The sequence below is a fragment of the Littorina saxatilis genome, linkage group LG5 (genome assembly GCF_037325665.1).
Source record: "Littorina saxatilis isolate snail1 linkage group LG5, US_GU_Lsax_2.0, whole genome shotgun sequence".
NCBI classification, from domain to species: domain Eukaryota; kingdom Metazoa; phylum Mollusca; class Gastropoda; order Littorinimorpha; family Littorinidae; genus Littorina; species Littorina saxatilis.
In genome coordinates this window covers 8,680,891-8,697,018 of record NC_090249.1, presented here as the reverse complement: position 1 = coordinate 8,697,018, position 16,128 = coordinate 8,680,891, and the positions used below count along the sequence as shown (strand labels likewise).

The following is a 16,128-nucleotide window of genomic DNA, read 5'->3' as shown; positions in this document are numbered from 1 at the left end:
TCTGGTGCAAATGGCCAGTTCGGTTCGGCCCTTTCTGCCTCCGGTAGTACTGGGTTGTTCACGAGCACCCTCTCCTTTCGGAGGGGGGGCCTGCTCCCTGCCTGCCTCTGTCCGCTCACCTCTCGTAGCTGAGTCGGACATGCAGCCCCCCTACCTATGGGAGGGGAGATTGGGGGGGCTTGCTCCCTGCCTGCCTCTGACCGCTCACCTTGCTTTTAGCGTAGCTGAGTCAGGCATGCAGCCCCCCCTACCTATGGGAGGGGGGAATTGGGGGGGGGGGGGTACGATAAGTGTGCTCTTACGGGTTCGCGTGGTGAAGATCAGTTTGCTGACAGACCCACGTCCCTCCCTTTAGGGGAGGGGTTCCAACCTGAGCACAGCCAGTCTGCGGGCTCCCGCCTGCCTGGCATTTCTTTCGCTCATTCACAGCTGGGGTGGGACGTACGACTTTTCCAGGCTATGTTACATACCCCTCCTCTGCCACATTTGGGGCAGGGGGCTAGCTGTGTCAGCTGCCCACTCTTTTTCCACCCTCCGGGCTGGACAGGGTGGGGGCTGTCAGACTGCCTTTGCAGTCTCGAGCGTTACCGCCTTATTAGCGGTAATCGTCCTCAGCCAGCAACTGCCCCCCCCCCCCCCTCGTGGGTGGGTGAGAGGTGGGGCTACATGACGTCAGCAGGTGGACGGGTGGGGGTCGGCCGTTTTACGGTTGCGTCTCTCACCCCGTCTTTTCCCCCTCCAGGGGTTTACTGCTGTGACAAGCCACCCCCCTCCCCACTCGGGGCGCGGCGTGGCTCAAACCAGTCAACACAGCTGGGGTGGGACGTACGACCTTTCCAGGCTACGTTACATACCCCTCCTCTGCCACATTTGGGGCAGGGGGCTGTGTCAGCTGCCCACTCTTTTTCCACCCTCCGGGCTGGACAGGGTGGGGGCTGTCAGACTGCCTGCGCAGTTTCGAGCGTTACCGCCTTACTAGCGGTAATTGTCCTCAGCCAGCATCCGTCCCCCCCCCCCTCCCCCCCCCTCCCCCCCCCCCCCCCCCCCCTCGGGGTTGTGAGCGGTGGGGCTACAGGATGTCAGCAGGTGGACGGGTGGGGGTCGGCCGTTTACGGTTGCGTCTCTCATCCCGTCTTTCCCCCCTCCAGGGGTTTACTGCTGTGACGAGCCACCCCCCTCCCCACTCGGGGCGCGGCGTGGCTCAAACCAGTCAGACCGGTTCTCTGCACTGGGACGCTTCTCTCGCACAGCGGGCGGGGTACGGCTGGCCGGGCTTGGCTTTGTCTCGTACCCCCACTCGCCCTCCTTCTCGGCAGGGCGCTGTGCCAACTACCCACCCCTCTCCCCCCTCGGGTCAGGTGAGCGGTGTGGGTTGGCAGGCAGAGACAGATAACGCTTTTCACTCTCACTCTTGGCAGTGGTATCAACAGGAGTTTTAGTGCGCTGCCTCCCCCGTCTCCCCGCCTTTGTGTTTTGACACAGCTGCTGGTGGGGATTCGGACTCCTCGGTGGAAGGGTGTGTAGCGCTGCCAACTGCTTTTAGGCTGCTGTGGCAGCTTCATGTTTCCCGGAAGGGGTGGTGGATTCAGAGCAGGGTGTCTCTCTTCCCCCCTCTGCTGCGGATGACTTTAGGTCTACGTGGGCTGACCCGCAATCTTTTCGATTTTTTTAGCTCCTGTGATTGCCTACCACATGTCGCAGCTCTTGGCTTGACCCGCACCTCAGGGTAGTGGTCTTCAGCCTGCACCTTTCCCGCTGCTTCATGCACATGGTCCCGCTCCTCCTTCTGCTAGCCCGTGGCTGGCCTCTCAGTGGGTTTCAGGCTACTTCGTTCTCACTTTTAGTGCAGAAGAAGATAGTTTGGAATGTCAAGTCTCGGAATCTGATCCAGACATTTTCGTTGCCAAGGTCTAGTTTTCCCGTTCCGCCGGAACTAGTCTCTTTGCTTCACAAATAGACCACAGGGAAAGTGGGTGCATGGTTCGTTACGTGACTCCTCCCTCTCCTCTCTGGAGGAGGTGGTCTAGAGTTATCAGCTTTTGCTGAGACTCTCCTCTGTGCTCTCACAATAGCCATCACAACCTCCCTGGACTCGTTTCGGTTCAGGGAGGATGCCTCGGCTAGGGCCGTAGCCACGCTGCTTGCAGCTCTGGCTATGGTCATCACCGAGCAGATGAGTTCGTCAGCGAGGCTCTATGCCCACACTGTCTTCACCCGGCGTGATCTCCTTCTTTTGCAAGGGTTTTGTTTTCACACCGGCTACAGGAAGCAAGGGACAGGCATTTTTCGGGTTTTTGTTAAAACCTACTCGGAAGCCTCAGTCTTACCCTTCTTTCAAAGACAAGTACCGTACTTTCCGGGTGACAAGGCGCTTCGTTATCTAAGACGCACCCCCTTCTTTTTAAAAAAAATTGTAATCCAGTCACCCATTGGACGCAGGGGGCCGATAGGGCGCACCAAAATTGAAAAAGTATACCGGTAGTCGAAGAATGAAAATAAGCCGGCGAGATCAAAGCCAGGTCCATTGTTTATAGACACGACCTTCTTCCCAGGGGTCAATGACCCAGTTTTTGCCATGAGAGGTGGTTCCTGTCATATCTGAGAGAGGAAACACTTCCTGCTTCGGGGTCAGTGACCGGTCGGTGACCGAGTTTAACAGAGTCGAACTCTGTGTGTGCGGCGAGATCAAAGACATTGTGATAGCTGGGTGGCCTTGTTTATAGACACGACCTTCTTCCCAGGGGTCAATGACCCAGTTTTTGCCATGAGAGGTGGTTCCCCTGTCATATCTGAGAGAGGAAATACTTCCTGCACCGGGTCAGTGACCGGTCAGTGACCGAGTTTAACAGAGTGGAAATAATTATGTGTGCTCTGTGTGTGCGGCCAGATCAAAGGCAGGCATTGTGATAGCTGGGTGGCTTGAGAGCTCGAGGAAACTTGGCCAGGGCAGTACCTAGTAGCTGAAACATGCATTATCACAAGTTGTTTGACTGGTACTCAGGCGGTCTCTTTGATTTTTTTCGTATTTCATACACGGATTAGACGCTTCGTTATACAAGACGCAGGGGTCGAACTCGAGGAAAAAAGTCGCGCCTTATGACCCGGAAAGTACGGTAGCAGCGCATTGATGCGCTCCTGGTCACAAAGTGGGTGTTTCGATTCAGTGACTCCTCCCTCTCCTCTCTGGAGGAGGTGGGACGGCATGGTCTAGAGTTATCAGCTTTTGCTGAGATTTTCCTCTGTGCTCTCACACGAGCCTTCCTTATGCGTCCTGCAGACAGGAAGTGGCTCCGTTTCTGCTGGGGTCACCAGGTTTTTTCAGTTCAGGGCTCTGCCCTTCAGGGTATTGCTGGCTCCATGGGTTTTTACCATGGTGGGCAGTCAGTTGTGTGTTCTGATCAGACAGAGAGGTATTCGTCTCTGGGCGTACCTCGGTGACTGGTTGATCTTGTATCAGAGTCAATCAGCTTGCCAGCTGCATATTCAGATCGTGTTGAATCAGGCTCTTTACCTGGGGTTCTCAGTAAACCAGGCAAAATCCGAGCTGTCCCCATCCCAGAGTTTTTTCTACCTGGGCATGCTGTTCGACACAGTTTCTTGGAAGGTTCGTCCTTCACAGGAGAGAATAGAGAGGCTTTAGGCTCTTAATTATCACTGCCAGGCTGGCACGACAGCAGACCTCTGCGAGGTCCTTAGCCTCGATCCTCGGTCAGATGGAATCGATGGCCATGCTGGTCCCTCTGGTTTTTTTTTTTAAAGAGACCATTTCAGTCTTTCCTCAAGTCTCTTTGGGACTCGGCCTCACAGGTCTGGGACAAGAGGGTCCTCCTCTAGGGTTGGTTCCATCACACGAGTCGGTGGCTGGAATCCAATTGGATCGCTCAGGTCGTTTCCCTAGCTTTGCCCCCTCTGGACTTAGACCGCTTTATGGATGCGTCTCTGTCCGGATGGGGAGCCTACATCGGCAATCACATTCTCGGGGCTGTGGACGTAGACACAACTCCTTTGGCTTTTCAATCGCCTGGAGTTAGGAGCAGTAGCTCTCAGTCTACTAGCTTTTCTCTCTGGCTATATGCAGGCATGTCCGGTTGCATACGGACAATACTACTGTTGCTGTCTATGTAGACGAGCAGGGAGAAGCAAGATCTCGCTCCCTGTCAGACAGAGCTTACGAGTTTCTGATTTGGTGCCTCTCACACCAAGTCAACATCTCAGTGAAATATCTCCCCGGCAGGCTCAATACGCTGGCCGACTCGCTCAGCAGGACCTCTCAGGGCTTGCACACGGAATGGGCCTTCTGCATACAGGGCTGGAGGTTGTGCTGATAGCGTTACAGAACGTGGGTGCTTCCGTTCTGACGCTGGACTGGGTGCATGAAGCACATAGGTCCTTCACTTCCTCAGTGTATGCCTCTCATTGGCCTTCTTTGGCCAAGTGGTGTATAAGAGCAGGGGTTTAACTCCTTAGCGCCCCGCTCAATCCAGGTGGCAAATCACCTCTTTTTCTTATCGGCTCTGGGCAGCTCGACCTCTTCTCCGAGGTTCCGGCGTTTCGGCTATCTCAGCTACTTTGAAACAAATAGGCCTCTCTATCGATGTTCATGGCGCTTTTGCGGGCATGATCAAAGGACCTTGTTGAAAGAGGTTAAGAGGCGTACCCCTGTCCCTTCTTGGGATTTGTTTCTGGTTTTGGAATTTTTGCGTTCTTTGGCATTTTGAGCCCTTACACTCGGCTAGTTTGCTAGACTTAACACGTAAGACTTTGTTCCTCTTACTCTGGGCCTGAGCCCTCACGGGCAGCGAGACCCACGGGATACGCGCGATATAAGCTTCTTATTGATTATATTGATTATTGATTAATTGATTGGGGTTACCGGAGGATGTAGCCTTTGAACGTAATGATTCCGTTTCACTGCATTTTCGGCTTGATTTCCTTGCCAAGAATCAGAAACCTGGTCAATCTCCTCCGGGATTTAATTCCCTCCTCTCGGGAGGATTCTCGCTCCGGGCGATTTGGATTTATCTAACTGTCTGGTTAGAGCTTTAAAATCCTACCTAGCTTGCGCTGAGTCAATTGGAACTAAGAGCCAAAAGCTCCTGTTCTTATCTCTTAACATTTTATGTGAAAGAGACATCTCTAAATTGACTTTCACAAGAAGCGTTGCTACTTTCATAGGACAGGCCTATGAGTGGCTGCTTATTGAAAAAGGGGGGGGGGGGGGGCGTTCAGTCCTCCCTCTGTCCTTTACAGGGGTTCAGGAGTCCAGAGCCTGGGGCCAACAGCTCATTGGAGGTCTGATGATGTGTTCATTAATTTTTACCTCCTGGACATCTCCTGCTCTTGACTTGACGGGGCCATTTCCTTGCCCTTGTTAGTTTCTGCAGGACAGGTTCTCTCAGGGACATAAGTAAGTTCCCTCCTCCTTTAGGAGCAATCTGCGTTTATGAGAATTGCAGTAAGAATATGTAATTTAATCGAAAATTTCAATAGTAAATTTTCATTTGATTAATATACTTACCCAATTCTCCCTCCCAACCATCCCCGCTACTTAATTTCCTAGTTTTTTTTTGAGAAGTCGAGAATGATTATTCCGGATGCTGGCGCTCACGTGGTGCGCGGGGGGGTTATGGGTAACCAAGTGGGGTCAGGTCATAGCAACGGCTATGGCGTCTGTTTTTTAGCTTGGTTACCACCCTTACAAGGGCAGGTAATTTGAGTAGTGTTAACGTTTCGACATCTAGCATATGAGATTGAAGTCAATGCATTGATGAGAATTGGGTAAGTATATTAATCAAATGAAAATTTACTATTGAAATTTTCGATTTTCATTCTCTCATGAATGTTTGGATAGACATTCTTGAAGAATCTTGGTTGCGACATAAACAAAAATAATTTCGGAGCACTTCCGGGTAGTGTGGTAGACTTCCCCATCATCCTGAGCCATCCTTGAAGGTGCTGCATTATGATTATGTACAATGTCAGCATCAGTGTGTTTATGTCAAGAGTGTGTGTGTATATATAATTAATGCTCGTGATTGTGTGGATATGAACGTCGATCTGTCCGACAGGGCGCATTGTCAGAAGTGAGGGGGGTTGTGTGACCCAATATTAGCTCTTTCTGAATGCCTCTGTTTCTGTCTCTCCGTCTGTAGCTGTCTGTCTTGACGTACATAGTGGATGTGTTTGCATCCAGGGGGAATAGGCATGTTTACTCTGACGATGTGGATGTCAGCATGTCTGTAATATGACTTGATTTTTATTTCACTATTTGACCTTGGTGAACCAAGTTTCAATTACATTACAGCCCCTTTGGAGCATGGCGATGGTGATTGGGAGGAGAACCAACTGTTACAAGATTTACAATCCACGCCAGATCGATCGCAGATCAGGTATATAATCAAGTGCATATATTGTTGCATATTGACCCCTCCATCCCTTCGCTCTGTAGGGCTTCAATGAGGCTTAGGCCGGGAGTCAATAGACCATGGCAACCTGAAAGTTTCAAATGGAAGCCTATAATCCATGTGTAATTCATAAACTTGTAGAAGCAGACAGTTGTGTAGTAAAAGTTGCTGTCATATCCTGTTGCTAATGCATGTTTTATGTTATACCTGACAAATGAATAATCTTATTTGTATCCCTACCATGAATAGTATTAATTAAAAATTAGTCACTTGCTGTTTCTTTCTTTTATTGCCCAGGTTGAAAGTAAAATCTGATGAGCAAGTGTCATCAATAAAAGCACGCCTTGCTGTGAAACTTCTGAAAGCTGCAGCTAACATGTTCATCTATGACAAAGCAACACTCCTCAGGTACATAAAATCTTCCTCAGTGTGAGCACATGTGTGTGTATGTGTGCATCCATATGCAGACCTGCCAACCCTTGTGAAGCCTCAAGCGTAACAAATACACATTGTTTTGAATTTTCAGCGTAGCAAATGGTGTGTAAGTGTAGTATTTTGTAAAATGTGTTCGCACATGCCGATTTATATTTTTTGCAAGAATATGTACATTTTTTTAAAAGTTTATTTAGAAAGTTAGGAACATAATTGTTTGCAGTGCCACTTTTCAGTGTGGAAAATGTTTTGTGACCCATAGTCTGCCTGCTACAGGAGTGAGAATCATAAATGAGTACCAGGACTCACAAGAAAGAGCTAACTGTTGCATGCTTGTGATAATTTACTTGAGCGTAGCAATTTTAAGTTTGGCATAGCAGTTGATCATTAAACGTAGCATGCTACGCCGAAAGCGTAGCAGTTGGCAGCTCTGCATATGTACGTCTGTGTGTGTGTGTGTGTGTGTGTGTGTGTGATCAGGGGTGGCATCACAACCGTCGCTCCCTCACTTGCATGCTAATTGATAACAAGAAGGGCAAAGCCCATACGACTCACATGCTTGACCTTGACCTTTACATGACCTTGACCTTCAGGGTCAAGGTCAAATAACTAAACCTAGCAATGACATACACTAAGAACTGCTTTACACATTTTTCCTACCAAAATACATGTGACCTTGACCCAAGGTCAAGGTCATCCAAGGTCATGCAACACAAAGCTGTTAATTCAAGACATAGGAAGTACAATGGTGCTTATTGGCTCTTTCTACCATGAGATATGGTCACTTTTAGTGGTTCACTACCTTATTTTGGTCACATTTCATAAGGGTCAAAGTGACCTTGACCTTGATCATATGTGACCAAATGTGTCTCATGATGAAAGCATAACATGTGCCCCACATAATTTTTAAGTTTGAAACAGTTATCTTCCATAGTTCAGGGTCAAGGTCACTTCAAAATATGTATATGTCGTATCCATTCTGTACAATTTGCGCATTATGTACAATGAGCAGCATATCTTGCACATTGTATACAATGAGCAACAAGTTTTGCTCATTCTATACAATGAGCAAAACTGTTGCCCATTGTATACAATGAGCAAGACCATAAAGTTGCACATTGTATACAATGTGCACCGAGTGAGCAAGATTGTTGAATGACGTTCAAGCTACACTGATATGACTAAGTGCCAAAAGGTGCTCACAGAACAGAAGACGACTTTGTTTTACAATAAAAATGTTTCTAAAAACGTGTGTCTGCTGAAAATTGGTGTGTGTGTGGATGAATGTGCGAAGAGATAGTGGACATAATTTCGTGTGTCTGACTTGAACGGTTTTGAAGTTATCTTTGTTTAAAGTCAAAAATAACGCCAAAACCGGCCATCTGAAAAAGGACATCGTGATACCTCGTGTTTTGAATATGCCACAGAAAAATAACAAGAAGCACAAATGAATTGCATTTAGTTTGATTGAATGCCTGAAACATCGCTTTACAGACGAGACCAAACGTCAAATCTAAATCTCGAGAGAATTTTTTTTTTTCGATAACCGAATTTTAAGGTGTCGCACGCAAGATGATTCGTCATCACGGCATACATTTTTCAATCGCAGATATTTACTAAATTTCTTTTTCAAAAACTCTGGAATTGATGTCGACACGTCAAGCGATAACGGTGTATCAAACTGCTGTCTTTCAAGTAATCCAGCAAAGACTGCAGAACTTTTGAACAGCATTTTTGAAAACGATTTGAAAATTTCGTCATATCTTGCGTGCGACAAAATGTTCGGTAATTAACGGTTATTTTCTTTTAAAAACAAAATTTACATGTACAAAGATCTACTTCATTTACGGAACCACGTGACACATTCTGTGTTCAAAATTTGTGAAGAAATCACGAACCACGATTGCGCTATCAAGTGTTGAAATTATGTCGTCAACATCTTTTCAGATCTTGCGTGCGACACCTTCTTGCGTTCAACATAAAATGTCACTACCTTATCGAGTTTAATGGGTAAAACTAACTATTTGTTGTCTTAGTTTAATCTTCTTAATTAAAAGCGTAATAAAACCGAACTTCTAAGATGAATTTTAATTGAGATTAGCGAAAGAGCGGGCACGCAAGTCGACCTTAAAGTAAAAGAATGATAACACGAGCGTTTGTCGTGTTGTCTTGCGTGCAACACATTGTCCAAAAAGGAAAATGTATATTTTTCTCAGACGTTTTTTAAGTTGAAACCTTGAAACTTCACACACATTTGGGGTTTAATCGCCCCCATGCATGGTAAAAGTCTTGTTGACCCTTGTCAGATTTCAAGGTCACGGCTGGGTCACATGTGGTTCAGAAAACGGATGAAACATATTTTTTCAGAGATTTTTGAAGCTAGAACCTTCAAACTTCAAACAACGCTTTTGCTTAATGATTGTTCAACATGGAGAATTCAAGGTTGATCCTTGAGAAATGTGAAGGTCACAGCAGGGTCTCGTGTGGGTAAAAAAAAAAAACATAACCTTTTTCTCAGAGTTTTTCAAAGCAAGAACCTTGAAAGTTCACATCTTTGGGCTTAATAGCCTCCATACACGGTTAAAGTCTTGTTGACCTTTGTCGAATCTCAAGGTCACATGGGCAAATCAAAAACACGAAAATGCATCATTATCTCAGTTGTTTTTAAAGGGAGAGCCTTCAAACATCACACAACTCTCAACTCCGACTTAAAGAAGTTAAGGTAGATCCTTGTCACATGTCAAGGTCACAGAAAGGTCTCGTACGGGTAAAGCAAACAAAACAAACAGATAATATTCATTTTTTCAGCTTTGTTGTTAGCTAGAATAGAGGCACATGCCACCATTCCATTCAACATGACTCATAGAAATGTATGATGTATGACGTAATTGCATTGTGTGTAATGACGCGGCTGCCTCTGTAGTTATTCCAGCCTTTGAAGAAATGGCGTTTTTCCTTGCTTGGACACATTTTTCCTTTTCTTGGATGTTTCCGGAGTTTGGGTGAGTTTGGTGTATATGGTTGAACACAATTTAAAATTTGCATAAAAGTGTATTAAAATAAACAGTGGTAGCCAGTCTCATCTGTTGTGTCGACAATTTAATCTCTTTTGTGTGACCTCAACTTGACCCCTCTGAATGCTCTCAATCATGGAAATTGACCACACTTTGATTATAACCAAACAACATCAAAACTTTGGAATGTGTGAAGTTTCAAAGGTGTTGCTTAAAAGGCGTTCGTGAAAATGACAATTGTATGTGTCTGACTTCAATGCGACCCCGCTGCGACCTTGACGTTTGATTTTATCAACCAGACTTTCATCATGTGTGAATGACTTCAAACACTATAAAACTAGTTGAAGAAATTGACAATTTTTCAAAGTTTAAGCCAGATGGCACTGCTGTGACCTTGAAATTTGACAAACATTAACCAGGCGGTCACCTTTTTTAGAAAATATCCTTAAAGGATCTTTAACCTCACTGTGACCTTGGAATTTGATGAGGTTTAATTTAACTTGCGTAGTGTGCCAAGTTTCAAGGCCCTAGCTTCAAAAACATATGAGAAAACCTCATTGAAAAATGTATATGTTTGACCTCAACGCGACCCTGCTGTGACCTTGACTTTTTCAACCAGACTTTAATCGTGTGTGAACATTATACACTAGAACTGTGTGTATTTTCAAAGCTCGTGCTATAAACGCGCTGAATAAATTGAAAATATTCCACATTTGGACCAGATGTGACCCCGCTGTGACCTTGAACTTTGACAAAGATTAACAAGCAGGTCACTTTTAATGAGGTTTTATAAAAATGCTGAAAGTATGTGAAGTGTGTAAAGTCTAACTGATCTAGTATTAAAACATGTAAGACGTGACAACGACAATTTTCCAGTTTGCAAAGGAAATTTAACCTCGCTGTGACCTTGAAATTCAATGTTGTTTAATGTGATGTGCACCATACCTGGAGGTCATTATACTTTGGTTGTGTGCCAAGTTTCAAAGCCCTAGCTTTAAAAACGTGCGAGATAACCTTAATGCTATGACTCAGTGCCGTTTTGAATGATATAACGAACAAAATTATCGTTATTTGTAAAATCATTTGGGTAAATTTATCTTTTCTTTTCGTAATTGGGTTCCAGCATCTGTTGTCTTAACAAAAATCACAATATCAGTCGTGTTTGTCAACTTTTATTTTTTAGCCCCTTTGTCCGCTTTTCGTGCGCACCTTTTGGCACTTAGTCATATATAGATAGTGAATGGTAAAGTGTTCAAATAACGATGTTTGTTATGTTTAAGCATTGTTTTAATTCTCATTTCGCTAAAACTAAACAGTGTATTAAGAATTTAATTATTGTAAATTAAAGGGGCAGAAAACAGCTTAAAACAACTTTGTTTAAAAAATTCTTTGATGCATAGGAACCACTTTAGTGAAACCGCACATCGATAGCGCTGTTAGTTTGGCTGGAAATAACATTGAACTTTGTAGTGGAAGTAGAATGACGTCATATTTTTTTATTTTAAAACGGCCGTAACTCGCTTCAAATTTGACCAATATGCATGCGTTTTTGTTTTTTTTGCTTTCGGCGTTTTGAACTGGCGTGCATCTGATAAGAAAAAGAATGGAACGAAAAATCCAAAACAATTTTTTCAAAAAAATATTCAAAATCTTTTCTTTTTTTAAAATATATTTTTTGTTACATTTACCTAGAGTAAAGAGTAAAGAATAAGCAATCTCTTTTTGGCCCGAAAACATGAAACGACAGCAACCTGTTGACTGCCCCTTAAATTAAACAATAAAAACAAATACAACAATTAATGTTGTTTCAACTAGGAATTTCGCAGAAATGTATTTTAAACTACTAGGGATTAACGTCGCCTGTATTTAGGCCTTTAGCTCCCACGGCTGTCGCTACGCTGAGTGAATCAGCAAGTTCACGTGCGCGTGTCGCTGTGAACACAGGCCTGTGTCCACTGCGTCAGTTCGCTGCCAAACTCACGCGAGTGCGCACACAACAATGTTTCCCCTCCCTCCCACCCTTTTGAGCTTAGTGTGACTGGAATGCCTTATCCATTTTTAATAATTATGAAGAATTAACTGCCTATGCATGTATTTTTTGTATATGCTTGTTTGTTGTATGGTGTTGGTTATGCTTATGTTACAAGAAAGAAATAATTATGTGCGTGTGTCTGAGTATTAATTCGTTGTGTGTGGTTGTTGTTTTTCCTTTGTGTTTTTTTAGCGCGTATGTTTGTGTGAGCCAAGACAGGATTATCCATCCTGCTGTTGTGGAGTTTTCTTTGTTTTGATATGTATGCGCCACTGTGGGATGTTTATTATGCGCGCAGCAAATCCCCAGTGAAAATATGTACATGTCTTTTAATCTCATTTCAAGCGCGACATTTTGCATTATTTTAGTATGGTATTTTATTGAAGCATGAATAAAGCTTCCAGTCACCCCCTCATCTTTGGGTGGTCTCCTTTTGTTTAAACACGCACACACACATAACATTCGTTCATAATAACGCTCACATTGTCATGTCATGCTAAAAGTAAGAGATAGAAACAACAACGTCAGCTAATGAGAGCGTCGTTTTCACGCCTTTCACACTTTTTCTATTTGTGAGTAAAGGGTTCAAATAACGATCTTGCAAACTACGTGCGATTTTGACCAAATAGGACTGAACCGAACTCGTGTTTGAAATTGTTTGGATTGTCTGTCCACTCTCTTTCTTTCAGTATTTTAGTTTCGGTGTCAGTGTCAGTCTGCCCGGCGATAGAACGCGACCACCATGGATCAAACGAATGTTATGTGTGTGTGCGTGTGTTGAAACAACATTATTTGTTGTATTTGTTTTTATTGTTTAATTGGTTTAAGCGTGTTTTTATTCATTTATTGTATACATGTTATATACAGTAACAACATTAAGAACGTTAACAAGCAGACTGCTTATGGACACGTTCCAAAACTAATAATCAATACACATTCTGATAACAAGACATGGCGAACAAGTGATAACTTCAACCCTTTTCTTTCAAAATATTTCATAATATTTTATACAAATAAAGAGAGAGACAGAGAGAGAGACAGAGAGAGAGGGAGAGAGAGAGAGAGAGAGAGAGAGAGAGAGAGAGAGAGAGAGAGAATGCTTTGCTACATCTATTGCTGTCACTGTTAATATAATATCAGCCGAAGCGATCAGTTGACATAACGTAATCTTGTACAGCAGAAAATATTTTCATATTCAAAGATATAGTTAAATCAGTATTGCCAAACAAAAGTGTTTTGCAATCCAGAGCGTACGTTGGTAGACTATTGAAAAAAATGGTTCTATGTTCGTTAAATTTTGGACAATGTAACAAAAAGTGTTCAGCGTCTTCCGGGCGTACTCCACACGTGCATTCTAAATTATCAGAGAGGTGTCGGTTAACAAGGTCTTGTTGCAAATCGCTCATATTTAATCTCAGCCTGCTGTGAAATACCTGTGCCTTACGGTTGCCTAAATAATAATACTGTGGAACAACAACATCTCCATTCATCAAAAATCTTTTAAATTCACCAATTGACTGCGTTTGTCGTATATTTTCTGGAAGATTATTCCACAAAGCTGTCGTTGAAGGAAAAAATGAAGATTTACATAACTCACTTCTGCATAATGGAACCTTACGTTCAAGAGGGCGTCGTCTGTGGTAAGGATTTACATCGGAAACCAAGACAGGCAGTTTGGAATATAAATATGCTGGGGTTAAACCATTTACAATTTTATAATACAGCAAGAGTTTATGACGACGTCGCCTTTCTTTCAGGGGCACAAAACCCGATTCATTATACAATTTTTGGTGGCTTGTACCACGAACTGCACCTACACTAATTCGGATTGCATCGAGATGCAATGTCTCCAACTCGTCTGCTAAACACTTCGTACAGTTATCCCAAATAACGTCCGCGTAATCAAACAATGGTAATATAAAGGATTTGTATATATAACTTCAAGCGATTTTCTGTTTAGACGATACTTGAATAAACCAAAACACGCAATTGACTTTCTACACTTAGCAATGAGACTTTTTATGTGGGAATCCCATTTACAATTACCTTGTAGAATGACGCCAAGGTGCTTGTGATTTTCAACATCAATCAAAAGTGCATCTTCAAAATACAATGGTGGAAGTAACACATTTTTTTGCCTACAAATGTCCAACAATTCTGTCTTTTGACAATTAAAAGTGACTTTCCATTTTAAAGCCCATGCGCAAATTTTATCCAAATCAGAATTCAAAATCTCAGCTCGTGTAACATCGTTATCTAAACATAAATACATGCTCGTATCGTCTGCAAAGAGTTTCAACACTGATTCAAGACCAATACCAATATCGTTAATATAAATGAGAAATAATAGAGGTCCTAAAACAGAACCCTGAGGGACACCAGCAGAAGGGGTGACATAACTTGATTTGGTTCCTTTCAGTACTACTGCTTGTCTGCGATCACTCAAGTAATGTTCGAACCAAACAAGCAAGGGACCCCCTATACCTATCGCCTCAAGCTTGTTTAATTAATTTACAATAATTAAAATCCTAATGCACTGTATACTTTTAGCGAAATGAGAATTAAAACAATGCTTAAACATAACAAACATCGTTATTTGAACACTTTACTCACATATTCCATTCAACCATTCACTATGATTCATATATATCAGTGTAGCTTGAACGTCATTCAACAATCTTGCTCACTCGGTGCACATTGTATACAATGTGCAACTTTATGGTCTTGCTCATTGTATACAATGGGCAACAGTTTTGCTCATTGTATACAATGAGCAAAACTTGATGCTCATTGTATACAATGAGCACGATATGCTGCTCATTGTACATAATGCGCAAATTGTACAGAATGGATACGACATATACAATCCAACTTTGAAGAGCTCCTGTGACCTTGACCTTGAAGCAAGGTAAACCAAACTGGTATCAAAAGATGGGGCTTACTTTGCCCTATATATCATATATAGGTGAGGTATTCAATCTCAAAAACTTCAGAGAAAATGGGAAAAATGTGAAAAATAGCTGTTTTTTAGACAACATTTATGGCCCCTGCGACCTTGACCTTGACGCAAGGTCAAGATGCTATGTATGTTTTTTGGGGCCTTGTCATCATCATACACCATCTTGCCAAATTTGGTACTGATAGACTGAATAGTGTCCAAGAAATATCCAACGTTAAAGTTTTCCGGACGGACGGACGGACGACTCGGGCGAGTACATAGACTCACTTTTGCTTCGCATGTGAGTCAAAAATCCATTGATTTTGAATTCCTCAATGTGCTTGTTGGTGTTTTTGTTTTCTTGTTAAGTGACACCATTGAAGAAAAGACAAAAAAAAATTTCTTTGGTGGAGGATTTTGTGGGGATTTTTATTCTTTCTTTTATTTCTTGCAGGAATGAGAACATACTGGGAGATCTAAGGCCACAAGAAGAAAGGTCTCCAGCTATTCTTGATGTGCTACTGACACTTGTGTAACTTCTGTTATGCATGATGTGAAAGCGCGTTTCTGATGGATACAGGCATATACTGTTTGTTTCAAAGAGCACATTTATAAGTTTATCTTGTTGTGCTCCTTTATTATAACATTTAATTATGGGTTTGTATTTATGCAACTGAATAAAAAAAATGTTTTAAACCAAATACTGTCAAATTCAAATACTTCATGTAAAACTGGATGGGCAGTGATGGCATTTTTCACTTTGATGTTCTTGATACTTTATAATTGTGTTCATCTAGTAATACTTTGATTTAAAGAATGTGGCCGATTCTTGCAAAGTTAGTTGCCTTAGAAAATGCAGAAAAAAGGGCAAATGTTTCTTTTTTTCTCAGAGAATATAATCATGTGTGTGTGACGTCCACTATGTACATTTTTGTGTGCAGGACATATAGCCAAGTAAAAAATAAAAAGCCTTATCAATTTCCATTTTAAACCCCTCATTGACCCTACATGTACCTACAAGTTTGAAAAGCGATTTGTTTGGAAGTCATCAAACACCAGAAACAAGTGCAGTTTCAGTGCAGTGGTCTATTTGTAAAAATGTTAGAGAAAACCTCACTTATGTTTAAGGGAATGTTTTATGTTTGTGGCCAGCATGCAAACAGTTAATCAGTTACTGCTGTATTCCCATGACTGACTGATAACTCAGACGAGTCCCCAAAAATATCTATGCAAGTTTATTCCCATTTCAGTGCCCATATGGCCGATTCTAGGTGATCCGCTAACGTTAAGGCAGGGACCCTTTTTGTT

General features: G+C 43.0%; 1 protein-coding gene across 1 annotated transcript in view; it reads left to right on the top strand.

Moving 5' to 3' along the window:
* Positions 1-15,521, top strand: part of LOC138966243 (uncharacterized) — a 44,021-nt gene extending 28,500 nt beyond the window's left edge. The window contains exons 4-6 of the mRNA XM_070338387.1: positions 6,305-6,389; positions 6,702-6,812; positions 15,275-15,521. Of these exons, the coding sequence (XP_070194488.1) occupies positions 6,305-6,389; positions 6,702-6,812; positions 15,275-15,356 (278 nt within the window). The 3' untranslated portion in view covers positions 15,357-15,521. The remainder of the gene's footprint in view (positions 1-6,304; positions 6,390-6,701; positions 6,813-15,274) is intronic.
* The last annotated feature ends 607 nt before the right edge of the window (positions 15,522-16,128 follow it).